Genomic DNA, 19,542 nt, shown 5'->3' on the forward strand with positions numbered 1-19,542 from the left:
GTCTTTGGATAGATTTCTAACCAAACTTTGCAATTCATAAACCCCTACTAATAGAATTTTTATTTCAGCCACAGTTTCACAGTTCCTTTCTAGTGATCTATTCCAACAGTAGGCAAAGTTAATAAAAAATTTGTCAAGCCAGTTTTGACAAACTGCAAAGAAATTTGGGGGTGGGGTGGGTTGGGTAACACATGCTTTAGGATTAAATCATATGTATACACATTGGCCCTAACATCACATCTTTAAAAAGCTCTGACACAGACCTATTTTTTTTATATCTCTGGTGATATGTCCAATCCACGAAAGTCTTGATGACTGTTGGCAAGAGGATTCAGTGAAATAAGCGGCAAAATATGGATACCATGTATGAAACACAAGTACAATGTGCATTGATTGTATCAAAGGTTTGTACAAACTGATAACTACTCTGAGGATTTTGATTTCAACACCTCTTAGTTTCACACTATGGATATGTTCCAATAGTCAGAAAATTGTAAAGAATATTCAGTGGGGCATAAAGATATGGGGGGAATTGCAACAAAGGCTGTAGGATTGAATCTTACACACACTGGACCATGACAATGCATCTGTAAAGAGTCTAATGTGGGTCCACCTGTTATATTTTATCTCTGCAGATATGTTCAATCCACAATTAAGTCTTAAGAATTTTGTTGTGAGTAATTAGCAAAATAAACAGCAACTAATGGGTAGCGGGTATGAAATACATGTACAAACTGGATCGATTCTATCAATATTTTTTAGTATTTTTTTTTCGAGAAGAACTCCCTTCAGTATATACATACAGTAGTAGGCATAACATATTCCACAAGATCACCTATTTAGTACATAAATGGACCCTACAGATTAACTTTAAAATGGTTTTGACATCAATTGGTCTTTAAAAGATTGTACATTGGAATATATTAGACTCCCAAAAGAAGTATTCACAAAGTTTGTCAAGAGCAATCAGAGAAATAGGAGGGTCTCCATGAATACCAACAGTATTCAAGCATTACAGCCTCTGAACCGATTGTAGTCAAATTTTGCAATGAATAAACTCGAATCACACTGCCTATTTGGGGATCTGTTCCAAACAGTAGCCAAAGCTTCAAAAAATTTGTTGATCTAATTTAGGGAAATCAGGAACTAAGTAATGGTTTTTTTTTTTTTACAACACATGCTATAAAAGGATTAAATCTTACATATACACATGGGCCTATCAAACCCTCTTTAAAGAGGTTTGACATTGTCCTTTCTTTAATATTTTAATCTTGGGATATTTTTTGACATATCAAAGAAGTCTTGACCAATTTCATCAATAGAAATCAGTGATCAAAAGGGCAACTTATGGGAACCAGGTATAAAAAAAATAAACATGTACAATGTGGACTGATTCTATCAATAGTTTGTACTAATTGAACCCCTACTTAAAGAATACTGATTTCAATGCTTCTTAGAGAATTTTAGAGAATTTTATATGGATCTATTCCAACAGAAGGAAAAAGTTTAAAGAAAATTTGTTAAGCCAATTTCAAGATATAGGGAGCTCAATATATAGTAAATATAACATACATAGGGAACTCAATATATAGTAAATATAACACATAGGGAGATCAATATATAGTAAATATAACACATAGGGAGATCAATATATAGTAAATATTACATACATAGGGAGCTCAATATATAGTAAATATTACATACATAGGGAACTCAATATATAGTAAATATAACATACATAGGGAACTCAATATATAGTAAATATAACATACATAGGGAGCTCAATATATAGTAAATATAACATACATAGGGAGATCAATATATAGTAAATATTACATACATAGGGAACTCAATATATAGTAAATATAACATACATAGGGAGCTCAATATATAGTAAATATAACATACATAGGGAGCTCAATATATAGTAAATATTACATACATAGGGAACTCAATATATAGTAAATATTACATACATAGGGAGTTCAATATATAGTAAATATAACATACATAGGGAGTTCAATATATAGTAAATATAACATACATAGGGAGTTCAATATATAGTAAATATTACATACATAGGGAGTTCAATATATAGTAAATATAACATACATAGGGAGCTCAATATATAGTAAATATTACATACATAGGGAACTCAATATATAGTAAATATAACATACATAGGGAACTCAATATATAGTAAATATAACATACATAGGGAGCTCAATATATAGTAAATATAACATACATAGGGAGTTCAATATATAGTAAATATTACATACATAGGGAGCTCAATATATAGTAAATATAATAGTAAATATAACATACATAGGGAGTTCAATATATAGTAAATATTACATACATAGGGAGCTCAATATATAGTAAATATAACATACATAGGGAGCTCAATATATAGTAAATATTACATACATAGGGAACTCAATATATAGTAAATATAACATACATAGGGAGATCAATATATAGTAAATATAACATACATAGGGAGCTCAATATATAGTAAATATAACATACATAGGGAACTCAATATATAGTAAATATAACATACATAGGGAGTTCAATATATAGTAAATATAACATACATAGGGAGATCAATATATAGTAAATATAACATACATAGGGAGCTCAATATATAGTAAATATAACATACATAGGGAGCTCAATATATAGTAAATATAACATACATAGGGAGTTCAATATATAGTAAATATTACATACATAGGGAGTTCAATATATAGTAAATATAACATACATAGGGAGTTCAATATATAGTAAATATTACATACATAGGGAGCTCAATATATAGTAAATATAACATACATAGGGAGCTCAATATATAGTAAATATAACATACATAGGGAGCTCAATATATAGTAAATATTACATACATAGGGAGCTCAATATATAGTAAATATAACATACATAGGGAGTTCAATATATAGTAAATATTACATACATAGGGAACTCAATATATAGTAAATATTACATACATAGGGAGTTCAATATATAGTAAATATAACATACATAGGGAGTTCAATATATAGTAAATATTACATACATAGGGAGCTCAATATATAGTAAATATAACATACATAGGGAGCTCAATATATAGTAAATATAACATACATAGGGAGCTCAATATATAGTAAATATAACATACATAGGGAGTTCAATATATAGTAAATATTACATAGGGAGTTCAATATATAGTAAATATAACATACATAGGGAGCTCAATATATAGTAAATATTACATAGGGAACTCAATATATAGTAAATATAACATACATAGGGAACTCAATATATAGTAAATATAACATACATAGGGAGCTCAATATATAGTAAATATTACATACATAGGGAGCTCAATATATAGTAAATATTACATACATAGGGAGTTCAATATATAGTAAATATTACATAGGGAACTCAATATATAGTAAATATTACATACATAGGGAGCTCAATATATAGTAAATATAACATACATAGGAAGCTCAATATATAGTAAATATTACATACATAGGGAGTTCAATATATAGTAAATATTACATAGGGAACTCAATATATAGTAAATATTACATACATAGGGAACTCAATATATAGTAAATATTACATACATAGGGAGCTCAATATATAGTAAATATAACATACATAGGGAGCTCAATATATAGTAAATATTACATACATAGGGAGTTCAATATATAGTAAATATTACATAGGGAACTCAATATATAGTAAATATTACATACATAGGGAGCTCAATATATAGTAAATATAACATACATAGGAAGCTCTCCTCTTCCATCTATACGTTGACCCTACATTCCACTCCTACAATGTGAATGATTTTGATACAGATCGTACATTGGAAGTTTGTACATAGCAACATATTTGCCTCCCAAAATAAGATTTATCCAATTAGAGAATAGAATTGAAGAGTTTAGTCTTTTAGCCAATTGTAATCAAATTTTTGTGATGCCTGAACCGCTACGTAGAGAATTTTTATTTCAACCACTGTTTCACAGTTCCAAGTTAGGGGATTTGCAGACAAAATATGGTGGGGGGCCTACACACACTGTAAGAGGATTGAATTCTATGTCTACATATGGTCCCTAACAGTCCAACGTTAAAGAGTTTTGACACAGACCTTTCTTTAAGCTGTACCCTCCTCCATTAACTAGAACTGAATTTCTCAAAATTGGCTAAATGAATATTCTTTATACTTCTACTATTGGAGAAGATCTGTAACATCAAATTATTTACGAGGTAATGAAATCAACATCCTTTTATTAGGGGTTCAGTAGTACAAAATATTGATAGAATCAATACACATTCTAAACATTTTTTGTAACCAGTACCCATAAGATGCCCCTTTATTTCGCTGATTCCTCTTGACAAAATTAGTCAAGACCTATTATATGGATCGAATATATCCCCAAATCCAAAAGGGTCGATGTTAAATCTCTTTAACAATGGGATATTAGGGGCCATGCGGATACTAAGATTTAATGATGTCTTGTACCTCCTCTTTTATTTAGTCCTAATTTCTCAAAATCAGCAAGATGAATTTCCTTCAGCTGTTCTTATTTTTGGAACAGATCCAAAACAACAAACTAAGAGGCCTTAAAATCAAAATCGTTGATCTAGGGGTTCAGTTAGTAGAAAGTATTGATAGAATAGAAGCTGCCCCTACACTGTTCCTCTCAAGCAAATCAAATGCTCGCACGAGTCAGGCTTGAAGTCTGTTGTGTCCCCTATATCCAAGGACTTCAAAACAGTTGTTGTCATCTGATGGCTTCTTAAACAATAAATACTACAGATAATTCTCCTCTTACCACATAATGTCCACTCATCAAGAAACTCATTTCACACTTGCTTCTTTGTTTCCCATTTATATCACTCATCAGCAAGCTTTCTGAAGCTGAGTATTAATACTTTATGCCAAGCAGAACGAGAAACAACCCAAACATCTAACACATCCTACAATATGGATTGATCCAATCTCAAATTACAACACACGTGACTGTGGGTACTGTTTGGTAATGAACTTATTATTATTGGTCTGCAAATTCAAGATGGCAATGCTATAACGGTGTTGTCAAATAGCTGTGATAATGTTTTGAATATTTTTAATTATTTTAACCTATCCATTGAAATTTTAACATAGACATGCAGTGTGAAGATTGTGGAACCTCTACTGACCATTTGTGTCAGGAAGATTTATTCCTCTGTAAGAAATGTGAGCTGAAAAGGGTGGTGAAAAACCTTGTAAGTATGGCGGCAGATTACCAAGGACAGCAGTTCGTTGATAGCCCATCAATAATGGTGGGTGAACTGCTTTTTTTTGTACAAAGCAAAACAAACACATTTCCATATGATTATATTGTTAATCTGTGTGTGGACACATACTGTGACACTGACACTGAGGCAGCAAAACAGACCCTGTTCTCAGTGGTACTAACAGATGAGAGAATGATAAAGAGGAAGGGTATGGATAAATCTAAAAATAATATGAAAGATATTTTTAATCTATTTCTGTCCAGAGCCAAATCACATACCAAGTTTTTGTGCATTGGATCTGTCAAAGTTGTATCTTACAATTATGTGGACATCACAATCTTATTGAATGACATGGAAAATGTGAAACATTCAGTGGACATACTTAAGTCAGTCCTGGCAGAAACGTTATGTGCAATGCAACGTTTATGTGAATAAACCCAGCCATGTTCAACAGTCAAAAGTACATTGCCACTTCATGTTGACAATTCGAACATAGTTCAGTCTGATACTGTACTCATTGAGAATCCATCTGGAAACCAGTTACAGTTCAACAGATCATAAGTCAACATTGTATGTCAACGAGGAATATCCCTCAACCCTGTCATTCAATAATAAGAACTGCAACTAGTAGTACACATGAAGGTATGCAATGCACAGATTCAAACAGCAACGAGACTCAGATTAGTGCAAACAAGACCTGTTCTGCTTTATGGGATACAACAGCAGAAATCCAGGATAATAATAAATCAGATGACAGTGAATTAAACCACAGCACAACTGCATTAAAAACAGTCGCATGTGTAGAAGACACAAGCGCCCAACAAGAGGATTAGGAAAACGATAAAACTTTTCCTAAAGTCGCAAGTTTTTTATGGAACAACAACCTTCATATGGCAGCATTTCCACATAAAACATAGCACACAAATATGCATCAATGATGGCCTAATAAGTTTACAAATGTCCAATCCACACACCAGTTTCCAAGAAGGCATGGAAGTGTTATCATAGGCAAGGCAGCATCCTCAAATTTGCATAGTGCTTCAAATGTGGCAGCAATGTATATTTGTGACAAGACTTGCCCCCGAAATGCAGGAATCTGACATTTCCTTTTATATTTAGCATTACTCTGGAGTTAAGTCCACCCAGGTGGAAAATCTACAAATGAAATTTAATACCTATGCCAGCTTCAAAGTGACATATGATAACCCTACTCACAATGCAATGACAAACAAATATGCGTGGCCAAGAAATGCATTAGTTAGAGACTACTATCAAAGTCAGAACTGAACTATCAAATCCACAAACTGGACTCAAATATACATAATGGATACTTTGTGCATTTCTTTTTATAACTGTCGTTCATTAATAAGAAGTATACAAAATGTAAGAACTTTATGTGATATTTCCGATATTTGTTTCTTATAAGAATTGTGGCTTCTCAACATCGAGTTAGACTGTAGCTCATCTATACACAATGAGTTCTATGGATCAGGGGAATCGTTGATTGAATCTTATGATGATATTCATACAGGCAGACTTTATGGAAGTGTCGGGGTATTATACCGCATATCTCTCGCAAGTATTGTAGAAGTACAACACTTCAGTGATCCCACTATCAATACGGAGGATTCCTCCTTGCGTTTTGTCAAGATCTATTTACCTTGCGATCTTGCATAAGATTTGGGGGAATCTGTAGATTATATGGGCAAAATTAATTCTATTGATGAAAATGCTGATATTCTAAATGCTTATGTAGTAGGAGATTGGAATGCTAATACGCTCAAATCCACTCCCTTTGGAGATGAACTTCGCCTATTTTGTGACGAATATGGTTGTATCATATTGGACTTAAAACTGATAGTAGAGCACACAACAAAATTATACTTACGTCAGTGATTCACACAATACAGTGTCTTGGTTGGATCATTGTGTCTCTATACATTCTAGTCTGCTCATTCCGCTATAAGTGACATGAGAATGCTACAAAACCCAAGTAGGGACCAACCCTCGTCTACTTTAATGGATATCAAGACTGATCTACTTCCCACATTTGATTCTTGCCCCAATGAACTCTTAAACTTGAAATACAACATCAACTGGTCAGACATTACTTCTGACGAAAAAGTGAATTATACTCAGACATCTGCATTCTTATTAAACGAGAATGAGATACCACATTGTGTTGCGATCTGTAATGACCACGGCTGCACTAATCAGGTGCATATGAAACAGATAAGTAAAGTGGATCATACACTGATATAGTAAAGGCTTTGTTGAACTCCAGTAATAGCATGACTAGTAAATCCAAACTTGGTCAGGTGAAATGACTGTGTCAAAGAACTACAAGACATTGCCAGATATGCCTACCTTATGTGTCATGATAATGGTTAACCTCGTCATGGCCAACCAAATGTGCTAAACGAGCACAATTTAAATATGCTCTTAGATTATGTAAGAAGGAGGAAGTAAAAGATAGAGCAGACTCGAAAGCACAAAAATTTGAAAATATCGACCAATGTGAATTCTGGAAGCATAAACAAAATACGACAACTTCCAATAAACTACAAATCTGCATTGATGGGAACCATGGTCATAATAATATATGCAACATGTGGAAAAATCATTTTGAAGACTTACTGAATAATGTTAAAAATGAATCGAATAAGAAGCATGTGTTCTCAGCATTGAATACCCTTCTGCTTGTATTGAGGTAATTACATTACCTGAGATCCAAAGTGCAGTAACGACCAAAAGGCGGTAAATGTCCATGATCAGATTTCTTATATGTGGAACATTTTAAATTTTCAGATACTAGACTTCATGTGCTATTGATAATTTTTTTTTGGTGGTATGTTTGTGCATCACTTTGTACCATATGATTTCACAAAAGTTACAATTATAATGCTACTAAAAGGCAAAATTGGTAACCTGGCGGAAAAAAATAAGTACAGACCTATAGCTCTTATGACTGTTATTTCAAAATAGTTGAATGCATCATACTGCAAAGATGTGAAGTCAAAATTTTTGATAATCAGTTTGGTTTTAAAAAGCAGCATTGAACAGATTTATGCCTATATGTCTTTAAGGAAACTGTCAGCTATTATGTAGAACATGGCAGCCCAGTGTTTGCATGCTTTTTGAACACTTGTAAGGCATTTGATAGGGCGAATCATTGGACACTTTAAAAAGTTGATTGATATTAAAATACCTGTCTACATAGTTCATACTTTAGGTAACTGGTATGGGAAACAGTTGTATTATGTGCAATGGGAAAGTGTAATAACCCGTGCTTTCCATGTAACCAACAGGGTGAGGCAGAGGGGTATTCTTTCACCTTTGTTATTTAATATATATATATATATATATATATATATATATAGACATGTTAAATCATAAACTCGGTCAGTGTTACGTGGGGTTATGTCTGCCACCAAATGTGTTGTTTCTTAACAATTTTAATTTTGTTGATGATATGTCATTGGTAAGTCCTTCTACCACAGGTGTAAGGAAATTATTAAAGATATGTGAACAATATGCATTAGAGATTGATATCATCTATAATACAAAAAAAATCAGTATGCATGGTCTTTCAGGGAAACTCTTTCAAATTACCATCTCCTCCCCCTGTACATCTTAGTGGCAGTGCTCTTACGTATATCAACAGTTATACGTATTTGGCTCATATTTTGAAATCCAATCAGTCAGATAATTAATATGTGATGAGACATTACAGATTTTTCTGTACTCAAATAAACATGCGTCTACGTAACTTTAAGAACTGTTCACTGAATATCAAAATTAGATTATTCAAATCTTATTGCTGCACTATGTATTGTGCTCCTCTGTGGACAAACTTTAGTGAATGTATGAAAAGAAAACTAGTTATTGGTTATAATAATAGACTTCGTTTTCTATTAGGTCTTCCTAGGTGGAACTGTGACTCCAACATGTTTGTAAATTATAATGTACTCAGTTTTGATGAAGTAATGAGAAAGTATGTTTTCTCAATGATGACAAGAATATCTAATAGTAAAAACTGTATATTGAAATCTCTTTGGAACTATGACATTCATTTAAATTCTCATATTATTAGTAGATGGAACAAATTACTCTTTAATTGTGCCATTTAATTTCATTCTTAACAATGCAGGGCACAGTTAATTGTGTAGATGTATCTGTATACTTGTGCGTATGACAAATATGTTCTTTTCTGTTTACAATGTTTTTACTTATATCGATATTTTAATTTAGATGAATGGACTATGAAGTGTGAATAAAGAATTATCTTATCCTATTACCTTCAATGGCTCACAGTATGTGACAGCAGATCTGGGTCTGTGCTGTTTGCAGTTGGACTCATTTTATAAGTGATTATATATGATATCACATGCTTTCCTGCAGGGACGTGTTCTTAAAGTGGTTTTAAAAAATGTTAACAAATGTCACTAACTTCAATTTTCCTACACCTGACCAATGACATCCTCACAGAAATGGTAGTAGAACAAAATCCCTCCCCCAAAAAAGCAAAAGATAGGACTTAATCCCCTCTCCCTGTGTAAGTTTTTAAACTTTTTAAACCATCACAGATGATTTTATCTTTTTTGAATTGAGGATGGGAAAAATAGAAGAAATCTGAAATTTACTTTGGAATTTCATATTTATACAATAAATTTATGGCTTATATTTTAAGTACTTCACAAAATATAATAATAATGGTCAAATACAGTAAATTCCATATGGCATACGATAACAAAATGCCTAGTGTTACAAACAACATGGATTTAATGAAATGGAGGTAACAAAACACATTGATATTCAATTAGTCTTTAAATTAAAAGGATCACTGGCATCTAATTTCCTTTGTCTGTTAAGATCTAAAATCTAACATGCACACAAAACATCTTTTATAAACTCAAGGGATGTCGACAAAAAAATTTCAAGGACCCAAGCTGACATACCAAGATGCATATTTGTGTTTGTTTAAAAATTTTAAAAAGGAAAAAACTTAAACTGGTGGTGGGGATTATGTCCTCTCTTTCATTTTTGGGGGAGAGAGGAGTTTGTCCTGAGGGGATTTGTCCAGGAGGGATTTTGTCAATACCCTCCAAGGAACATCTGGGGAAGGGCCTGAAAACTACTCCCTTCCTGCAAATAGTTATAATATGGGCATCCTATGTGCTCAATAAGGTTAATTCTACCCAAAAGTTATGGGTAAAATAGACGTGTGGACAGACAGAAAAGCAAAAAGTATTGCAATATCCTTCATAAAAACATGGGATAAAAAAGCAAAGTATCAAGGGCTCATCACATATTGCAGTATCATTTTAAAGTCAGAAGTTGTCAATCCCCAAATTAATAATTTATTATCTGCATACCTGGGAGAATTATACTGGATCATCAACTGCAAACTTAAGTCCTTCTAAATCAATGTGTTACAGTTAAAAATTTAGTTTTGCATGCTGGCATTGTGTGAGATAATTAGCCAATACAATGTCCACAGCTGCAAGTAACACAGGCATCTCAGAACAATTTTCATTAATGAGATAAAACACTGGTACATTTATGGTAAAAGTGCTTATACTCTCTCTATATAAAATATACAGTATAATAATAATAATAATAATACCAATAATAATAATAATAATGACTTTATTTAAAAAAGGTAACACAATTAGCTAAGAACTAATCTACCTTGAGGCCCTCATACAAAGGAATTTATGTTTTTTTTGGCTGCATCTCTGAAGCCACTGGATATATTGGTTTTGGAAGAAGGAAATAGAGTGGGCATTTCTAATCTCAATTGGAATACTATTCCAGAGCAAAGTTTCAGAGTATTGGAAACTTTTTTAAAAATAATTCCTTATTTGGTCTGGGAATTTTATACTGTTTGGTAGACATGGATCGCAGGTGGGGAGTATGGCCAGGTAGCCTATACTGGAATAGTAATTGTAAATATTCAGGAGCACTATTATTGGATATCCTGTACATTAATTTGGCTGTTGTCAAATGGATTTGGTCTTTAATAGGCAATATTTGCAACTTACCAGCTAAATTTTCTTTGCTTTCTTTATGGATTGATATTAGCCCAAATGCTCTTTTTTGAAGATGTGCCAGCTTTCCTATGTTTTAATCATTTGAATTGCCCTATAATGTATTACAGTGGTCTAAATAGGGTTGTATGTAACTGCTATAAAATAGTTTTCTGTGCCATTTAGGGAGAAAATGTCTTATCCTACTGAGAAGCCATAAACTTGAATTGACTTTTTTACTGATATGTTTTATATGTTCTGTCCAAGATAGGTCATTATCTACCAAAACACTAAGCAGTCTATCACGACAGACCATTTTCAAATTTTTATCCTTCCATGTCATAGTTCATCACTATCAAGATTTGTGCTGTTTTGCCATGTTGAGATAAGTAATATTTTAGTTTTACAAGTATTTACCACCATGCCATTGTATGTCCACCAGTTGTCCAGTTTGTTTAAGGCATTCTGTCAATAAATTTTGAGTTCCGATAATAAATATACAGAGGTACTGCATTTCTAAGAAACTTTGCTCTAAGTGACTATATAACCATCTCTTGTTTTACGAGAGCAGTAGGTGCCACACATTTCTCATGTGCCTTCTACACCAAGTGGAATATGCAGTGTAGACTTATTACAGTCAATAGTCAGGACAGAAATTTTTTCAATTACTGTTAAACAACAGAAATACTCACCAGAGTAAATCATTGGAATCCTTCGACATTTTCCATGCAAGTTCAAACAGTAACAATGCAGCCTGAATAAAAAAAACACTTGATATTAAAATGCATGCATTTATTTATCATATAAAATTAAATTTGAATCAAGAGTTGCATATATTTTTAAACTGATCATTCTTTCATTAAAATAACATTTTTGGTACAATTAATACAATGCCTTTACTTTTAAAAATGACATTTTTATTTTATTTTTATTTCCTACATTGTCAAACATGAGTCACAAGAAGAACCATTGCAGTGCCCATAGATTATTGTACAGAACCTGTCCTATTCAGATTTAAAGGACTACCATTATTATCATGCCCATAGATTATTGTACAGAACCTGTCCTATTCAGATTTAAAGGACTACCATTATCAATCCCATAGATTATTGTACAGAAGCTGTCCTATTCAGATTTAAAGGACTACCATTATTATCATGCCCATAGATTATTGTACAGAACCTGTCCTATTCAGATTTGAAGGACTACCATTATCATGCCCATAGATTATTGTACAGAACCTGTCCTATTCAGATTTGAAGGACTACCATTATTATCATGCCCATTGATTATTGTACTGAACCTGTCCTATTCAGATTTGAAGGACTACCATTATTATCATGACCATAGATTATTGTACAGAACCTGTCCTATTCAGATTTGAAGGACTATCATTATCATGCCCATAGATTATTGTACAGAACCTGTCCTATTCGGATTTAAAGGACTACCATTATTATCATGCCAACAATCCACATATGCTGATGAAAATGTAAAGTTCAAAGTCCACAATCTACTGTTACTACCAAATCCATCATGCTTATGTCAACATCAACATAAAAAATAATTGTAATATTTCAAATGAATTCCAAGGTCCCAACGTGAATAAATCATATGTATTCCTGATGTTCATGCTGACAAGCTTCCAGCTGTGACCGATACTTTCTTTTTCAATTATTTGATGTTGCCACAAGGTTTTAATGTTGCTGTTGCATTAACATAAAGGCATTTGTTTGGTCATCAAAAGTTGTCCTTTCACTGAGATTTCAATAAAACAAGCACCTTTCAGCAAGTCGTACATAATCATCAATAAAACAATGCACCCTTCATCAAAGGAAGTCAGCGCCAAACTTGAATAAAAGCAGTGGAATTTTTGTTGCAATTTCCAAAGTGATCGGTGATTGGAACACATTTACTGTACTATGAAAATTTCTTTTTCCGCAGGAGAAGGTAGCTTTATGCTTACAATAGATTTTTTCTTAAGCGATATGAAAATCGACTTACATAATGAAATAATTGGGAGTTCTTTGCAAAAATTGGGAAATATGAAATCTGGAGGTAGGCACAGAACGACCACAAAAATCAGAAGTTCTTTTTCTCCCAGCACTAGAGAGGACAGGTATGCATGATATGTCTTTGTTGAAAATAGGATATAGATCAAAATGAGGATTATGGCTTTATATTTATGTTTATGTGTGTTTTCTAATGGGATGTGACCAATACATGAATTTTCTAACATATGACTTATACTTAAATTCATGTTATATTCATATACATGTACAGCACTTAAATACATTATGGACTGATAACACAAAGGTAAAACAAATGTAAGTTGCCAATATACTAGTGTATTTCAAGGTGGTTTTGACTTCAATGAATCAAAATTTTCATTGTTTATTTTCTCAAAGTGTAAATCCTACTCACTGACGACAGGTCACCACTTACAAATTTCACTTGCATGCAAAATTAGATTTTTTTAGCACACACACACACACTTATCAAAGTAAGTACTTATGTTGACAATATTGCCATAGACCAGAGGGTGTTACAGGTAGTACTGTATATAATAAAGAATTACGCATACTAATAACACATGTAGACTTTAAGTGTAATATGTGTACCAGGATTCATGGAATAGAAAGTGTGAATAATGAATGGGTGGATGAGCAGAAAATTTATTAAAACTATAAATCTAACAAACTATAAATATCAAACAGTACAACAACAACATTAGCAAACATGTCAACCCCTGACAAGGAAAAAGTGTAATCCAAGTGGACAAAAAGAGTAATCCGAGAAATAAACAGAGTAATCCACATATAAAATGATAAAAATTCAATGAGCATATGTACAAAATAATTTTTTTACCCCTACTGTCTTTTAACATCAATTACTGCTTCAAGTTTTCATATGTAGCACTTTTAGATTCAAAAAGCAACAGACTCTCTTGTTGCATTTCAAAATGCTTTGTACCAACTGAGACTATGAATGTTTTGCACACCAGTAGAGCACTAAGTACTAGATTACTGAGCCTGGATCTGAATTAAGTTTTATTTTTGTTAACAATACTGAACAATCTCTCACTGCAAGCATTCAAATTTATTTTTTAATCAGTCTGACTCCCAGTTCTGACATCAAGGGGATTTTTTACTCAGTCTTGCACCCCTAGGAGATACACTGTTGTTTCAATATCCATACCAGGTTTTATTGACATACCTTAAATGGTTTTGATCTTTATGCTCCTAAGAAAATGTGTACAAATATTGATTCCTATTGTTACATATATGTACATGATGAGCAAACCAATAATGCAACCAGACATGCTGTCTGGACATGTACAAAGGATGCTTGTGTAGGCTCTACTGTTATGTATATCTACAGTATGTGTATTTTTTTCATAATAGTTTTTATAAGGGCTATCTGCTTAATAATATTTTAACATACACGCAAAATGCCCGAGAGGTATAAGCATATTTACTGTTATTATAAGTGGCATTTGGGCATAAAAAGTGTAATCTCTATATTACATGCCTGAATTATTGCACGTATGAATAAATTACATCTTAACTACTAACCTGGTCCTGCAGCTGGTCAAAATTCTTGACACAAAGGGCAAAATCCATATGGATTAGAACCAGAATACAAAAAAATTATTCATATTCAGCACTTATTAACTATTCCACTTGTGCAAATTTTGCTGAATGGTTATGAACTGGAAATATGCAGTGAGGTCAGGTGCTCTGATTGCTGTATTACATTACCCTCATATACTTCTTTTTAAGTTTGTCAAGTGGTGTTGATTGTTGATTTTTCTAATCTGACACGTTTTGAGGTTTGAAAAGATCCATCTGCTCTAACATTTTCCATCATATAACAGCCACAACTCAAACCACAAAGCGTTTCACTTAACATCTGGTGGCATTTTCTACAGACTGGTTCACATAATACATAGCCTATCAATAAAATGGATCTGTGAGGCAAAGTTCCAATTTGAAGAAACCCATCAGTTTTCTTGGAAATGGGTCAAATAAAGTTGCTATAAATAGCAAATAAGGAAAGTACTTTTTCCACTATTCTCATGCAGCAGTCACCTTATTAAGAATATTCTCAAATTTACATCAGTGGAATTCAAGAAATGATAATTAGAATGACAAAAACAATTTTTATTGCTTTATTTTTATTTGATTTTTTTAATGTACCAAAAAGGCACAATCCATATACTGTCAAGCACAAAATGTAATTTGGTGAAAAAGTGAAATAATTACGCCAAAAGCATAATGGTTGGCATGAATGTTTTAAATTCTACATTTCTTACCAACAGTAAGTTCACACGTTAAAGATGAGTTGTGTATGGTGCATAAATTGTGTCATTCATGGGTTTCAAGGTTGAGTAGTACAAGTAAACATCATGTGATACGACAAGAACAGGAGTTCTGGAAAAATGCCAGGCAAACATAATTTCTGTTAGTCAGACTTAGACTAGGTAATCTGTTTACTGATGGAGTATTTTGAAATGAAAAGATGATTCAATCAAAGCCATGTATTGCATTTCTATCTAATGGGTATACATTCTATATAAGAGAATTCATGCTTATAATTATGCTTTCTTAGTAGTACTATCAGTCTTTGCAGAGTTACCCACTAAGAGAATTCAGTTATTTAATTAATCATTCATTGGAATTACAGTGTTCTAACGTACATTCAAAAACCAGCTGTACAGAATTACTATGAAACATTTAAAGACATTTCGATTTATAGCTATAATGAAATTACTGTGAATTCATTTAAAGACATTCTGGGATTATATCATTAAATAATTATAGTGATTTCTTCTATACTGTAGACATATCAGTATTTTAATGAATATCATTCGGAATACCTTTGGAACTCCAAAGATTATTCAAAACTACTGGAACTGATAGAACATTTAGGATTTCATTCACCATCTTGTAAGTTAATTTTAATTCTTTCAATTGTACTTCAGTTAAATAAACTAATATTTTAAATTATACAAAACTTGTTGGCTTTGCTCTGTCTTGTTACTTGTTGTAAGACAACAGAGTTCATAATACCTCAGTGGCTAAGAAACTATGCAGTGGCTTACAAACTTATAACAGTTTCTTTACAATAAAATGTTACTAATCAAAGGTTCTGCTAACAATGTGTTCAATACATACAGTAGCTTAATGAATTTTTTATCAGCATTATCAGGTAATTAGCCTAATTTGTATTGCTGTGTAATGTGTGCTATTACCAATTCTTGTGAATTTCTGCTTTATCCCAGCAATGCCATATTCAATATGAAAATCAGACCCATACTTTTTAAAAACAATTTACAAAAAAAAACATACAAAATGATCCTTATTAGCCAATGTAGAAAGATCTGTGTCAGTGACATCAAAATGTATGCTCATTTACAGATTTGTAATCATTTACTACAAGTAAACGAAATTAAGCAAATCTACTGAAAATTAAAGTGAAAAAAATATACTTACTGATGATCCAAAGGAAGAAAATTGGTTGTAATCAAATAGCACTTTGTTTCTGCAAAAAGTAAATTTAAAATCTTGGTAAATCCTAGAGCTTGGTGCCACAAACAATTTGACACACAGCATACTACGGTATTTTTTTTTACATACCATGATACATACCACAGGCAAACTGCAATTATATTAGGCCAGGTACAAATAATTTAATTTTCTAAGACATGGGCCAAGGATATTTTATTTCTTGTTTTCACATTTCTGGCTATCAAGTAGCTGGAAAAATATCTTTCTCTGAATTAAAGCAAAATAACAACATATTTAAATTATATTATTTTTCTTTTAAAAATAATTACCTTCAGATAAAAGATAACAAAGTATCTCAGATCAAAAGACAATTACAGCCCCAGCCACTCATCACCACCCCAGCCCCAACAAATTAAATATTACTTCACATAAACAGTAGATGAATTTGATATGTATGTGTTAACAGCTGCATAGATTGTTATCTAAAAACTGTACTTAAAGTAGGATAATTAAGTTTACACTATACCCTGTAAAAGAAACATGGATGTTACAAAGCTTGTTGATAAAAATAGGAAGTGTTGACACTGAAGACCACAATTTACTAGCCACAGTATTGTTATAATAGGCTGGGAAACTATGATTGGAATCCTAACAATCAGGACAAAATATCTTGCAGAGAAAGAATGAGAAAGAAAGGAGAGAAAACATTAGAAAACACTGACTCATATAAGAATATTTAGTGGACTAGAGATAAAATGCAAGCAGAAAACAACTGCTCTCCAGAAAATCCAAGGATAGTTTTGGTCTTAAAGAGGAATGTGTGTGCTTAACACACCACACACTTACATACTCTAAAAAATGACATAAAAAATGGCTTTTTTGTTGGGTTCTTCCCCCAAAATTGTACTCAAAATATTGGCTTGGCCCGAAAAGTTTTCACAAAATCCCATTCTGCCACCATACTGGCATATTTGATTAAAGGTTCACAAATTTAGTTATATTTCTAATATCTCAAATTAATTTGTGACAAATGTAACTATTTTATAAAAATATATATTTTTTGGAATTATTGTCACCCAAAAATGAAAACATACTTTTGACATTAAATTCATCACAAGATTAGTCAAGAATTCACTTGCATTCCTCACTGATGGAAACTACTGAAATGCCAGTATAGTGGAAAAGTACCATGGTATGTACCGCCAGAAATAAATATCAAGGTTAATCAGTATGTTGGTAATATTGTACAACTCTAGTAAATACCTGTGCAAATATCTGATTGCATTTAAAGCATATGTAAAAATTCTGAAAGCTAGCTATCAACTACAGAAATAGTTTGATAACACAAACATCATCATGTTGTAGACACAAAGAAATGTGCAATTCAAGGTCTAAAAAATTTAACATAGAGCTTTATCGAACTAAAACATGAAATTTGTTAAAAGTCAAATACAAACCTGTTTTCCTCCCATAATCGTCTTTCCCTTCTTCTTTCTATAGCCTCGTCATCAAAACGTTTCCTTTTGACTGACCTGCCTGAACTATCGCTATCATTTGCTGATTCATCTTCTGACTGCAACATTAATAGTTTTATTATGTACTCAAGTGGGAAATATAGAAATACATGTATTATTATTGTTATTCATTTCATTTCAATATTTTAACATGTGAAAAATATATACTTAGGGCTGTTCCAGTAAAACATATAACCCCCCAGGGAAAGTCCCAGGGAACGTACTTCAAAAGAACTTCTGTAGGAGGATGTGTTTCAAACTATTTTGATTCAGACAGTGGAAGGTTGATTAGGAAAATCACTTCTGTTGTGGGTTGTGTTAACAAATTGAAAAATTGCTGGTGGGGTTATCAGAAAAAACCCAGAATATATATTTAAAATCACATCTAACTCCCTCCTAGTTGTCTAACATGAATAAAACATTGGGTCCCAGGACACGTAAGTACACATAATTTGTACAAATTCGCATACTTTTAAAGCAGTGATACGCGTTCCGCAAATTATGTCAATGCTGCAGACATAAAACCTGTGATTTGCACAGTATGCAATTTTTATTAAACTTTTAACTTAGTAACATGGAACCTCTTTTGATTTGATGTTTATCTCCAACAGCAGAATTCATTTAGACACGAGATCTCGGGTTTCGGTAGATCATTATGGCCTTTACAACATTTTCAGATGAAGAGAATCTATATATGACAGCCAGTTTTACTGCTGAAGAAAATCCAAGTCCTTTTGAGACACCAAACACCACTTATGTAGAACCACTGACCTTCCACAAGCAACTGACAACATTCTCTCTTACACACTGGAGGCAAGTAATCACATGACAAGCATCTTGTACCACTCCGCCATGGAAGCCCCTTAGATCTTTATGACAAGACAAGCATCTTATACCACTCTGCCATGAAAGCCCCTCAGGCCATAGGTATAGGTCCCATACGAAAGACTAGAAGTGGGAAATAGAACCTGTGACAACTGGATTGAAAGTGCAGAATGTTACTGCTAGGCCATCAGTGATGATGATGATGCTGCTGACAATACAGTTAACTGCAATGACATTGATTTTACGAGTACTCTGGGAAAAATGATTCCTTGACTTTCATCCATTTTTAAAAATCTAATTAATGATATAAAATGTTTGATTTGCTATATTTCTTTTGTTTTTTTAAACTTTATATTAGTCTTG

General features: G+C 32.5%; 1 protein-coding gene across 1 annotated transcript in view; it reads right to left on the reverse strand.

Annotated features, from left to right (window-relative positions):
- The window catches only part of LOC149779733 (cell division control protein 45 homolog), a 115,129-nt gene that overhangs the window by 61,295 nt on the left and 34,292 nt on the right, over positions 1 to 19,542 (reverse strand). Inside the window, exons 6-8 of the mRNA XM_089940593.1 lie at positions 18,298 to 18,413; positions 16,826 to 16,874; positions 12,023 to 12,084 (exon numbers count right to left, since the gene is read on the reverse strand). Of these exons, the coding sequence (XP_089796719.1) occupies positions 12,023 to 12,084; positions 16,826 to 16,874; positions 18,298 to 18,413 (227 nt within the window). The remainder of the gene's footprint in view (positions 1 to 12,022; positions 12,085 to 16,825; positions 16,875 to 18,297; positions 18,414 to 19,542) is intronic.

The sequence above is a fragment of the Sinohyriopsis cumingii genome, chromosome 17 (assembly GCF_028554795.1).
Source record: "Sinohyriopsis cumingii isolate HCF-2022 chromosome 17, ASM2855479v2, whole genome shotgun sequence".
Lineage (NCBI taxonomy): Eukaryota > Metazoa > Mollusca > Bivalvia > Unionida > Unionidae > Sinohyriopsis > Sinohyriopsis cumingii.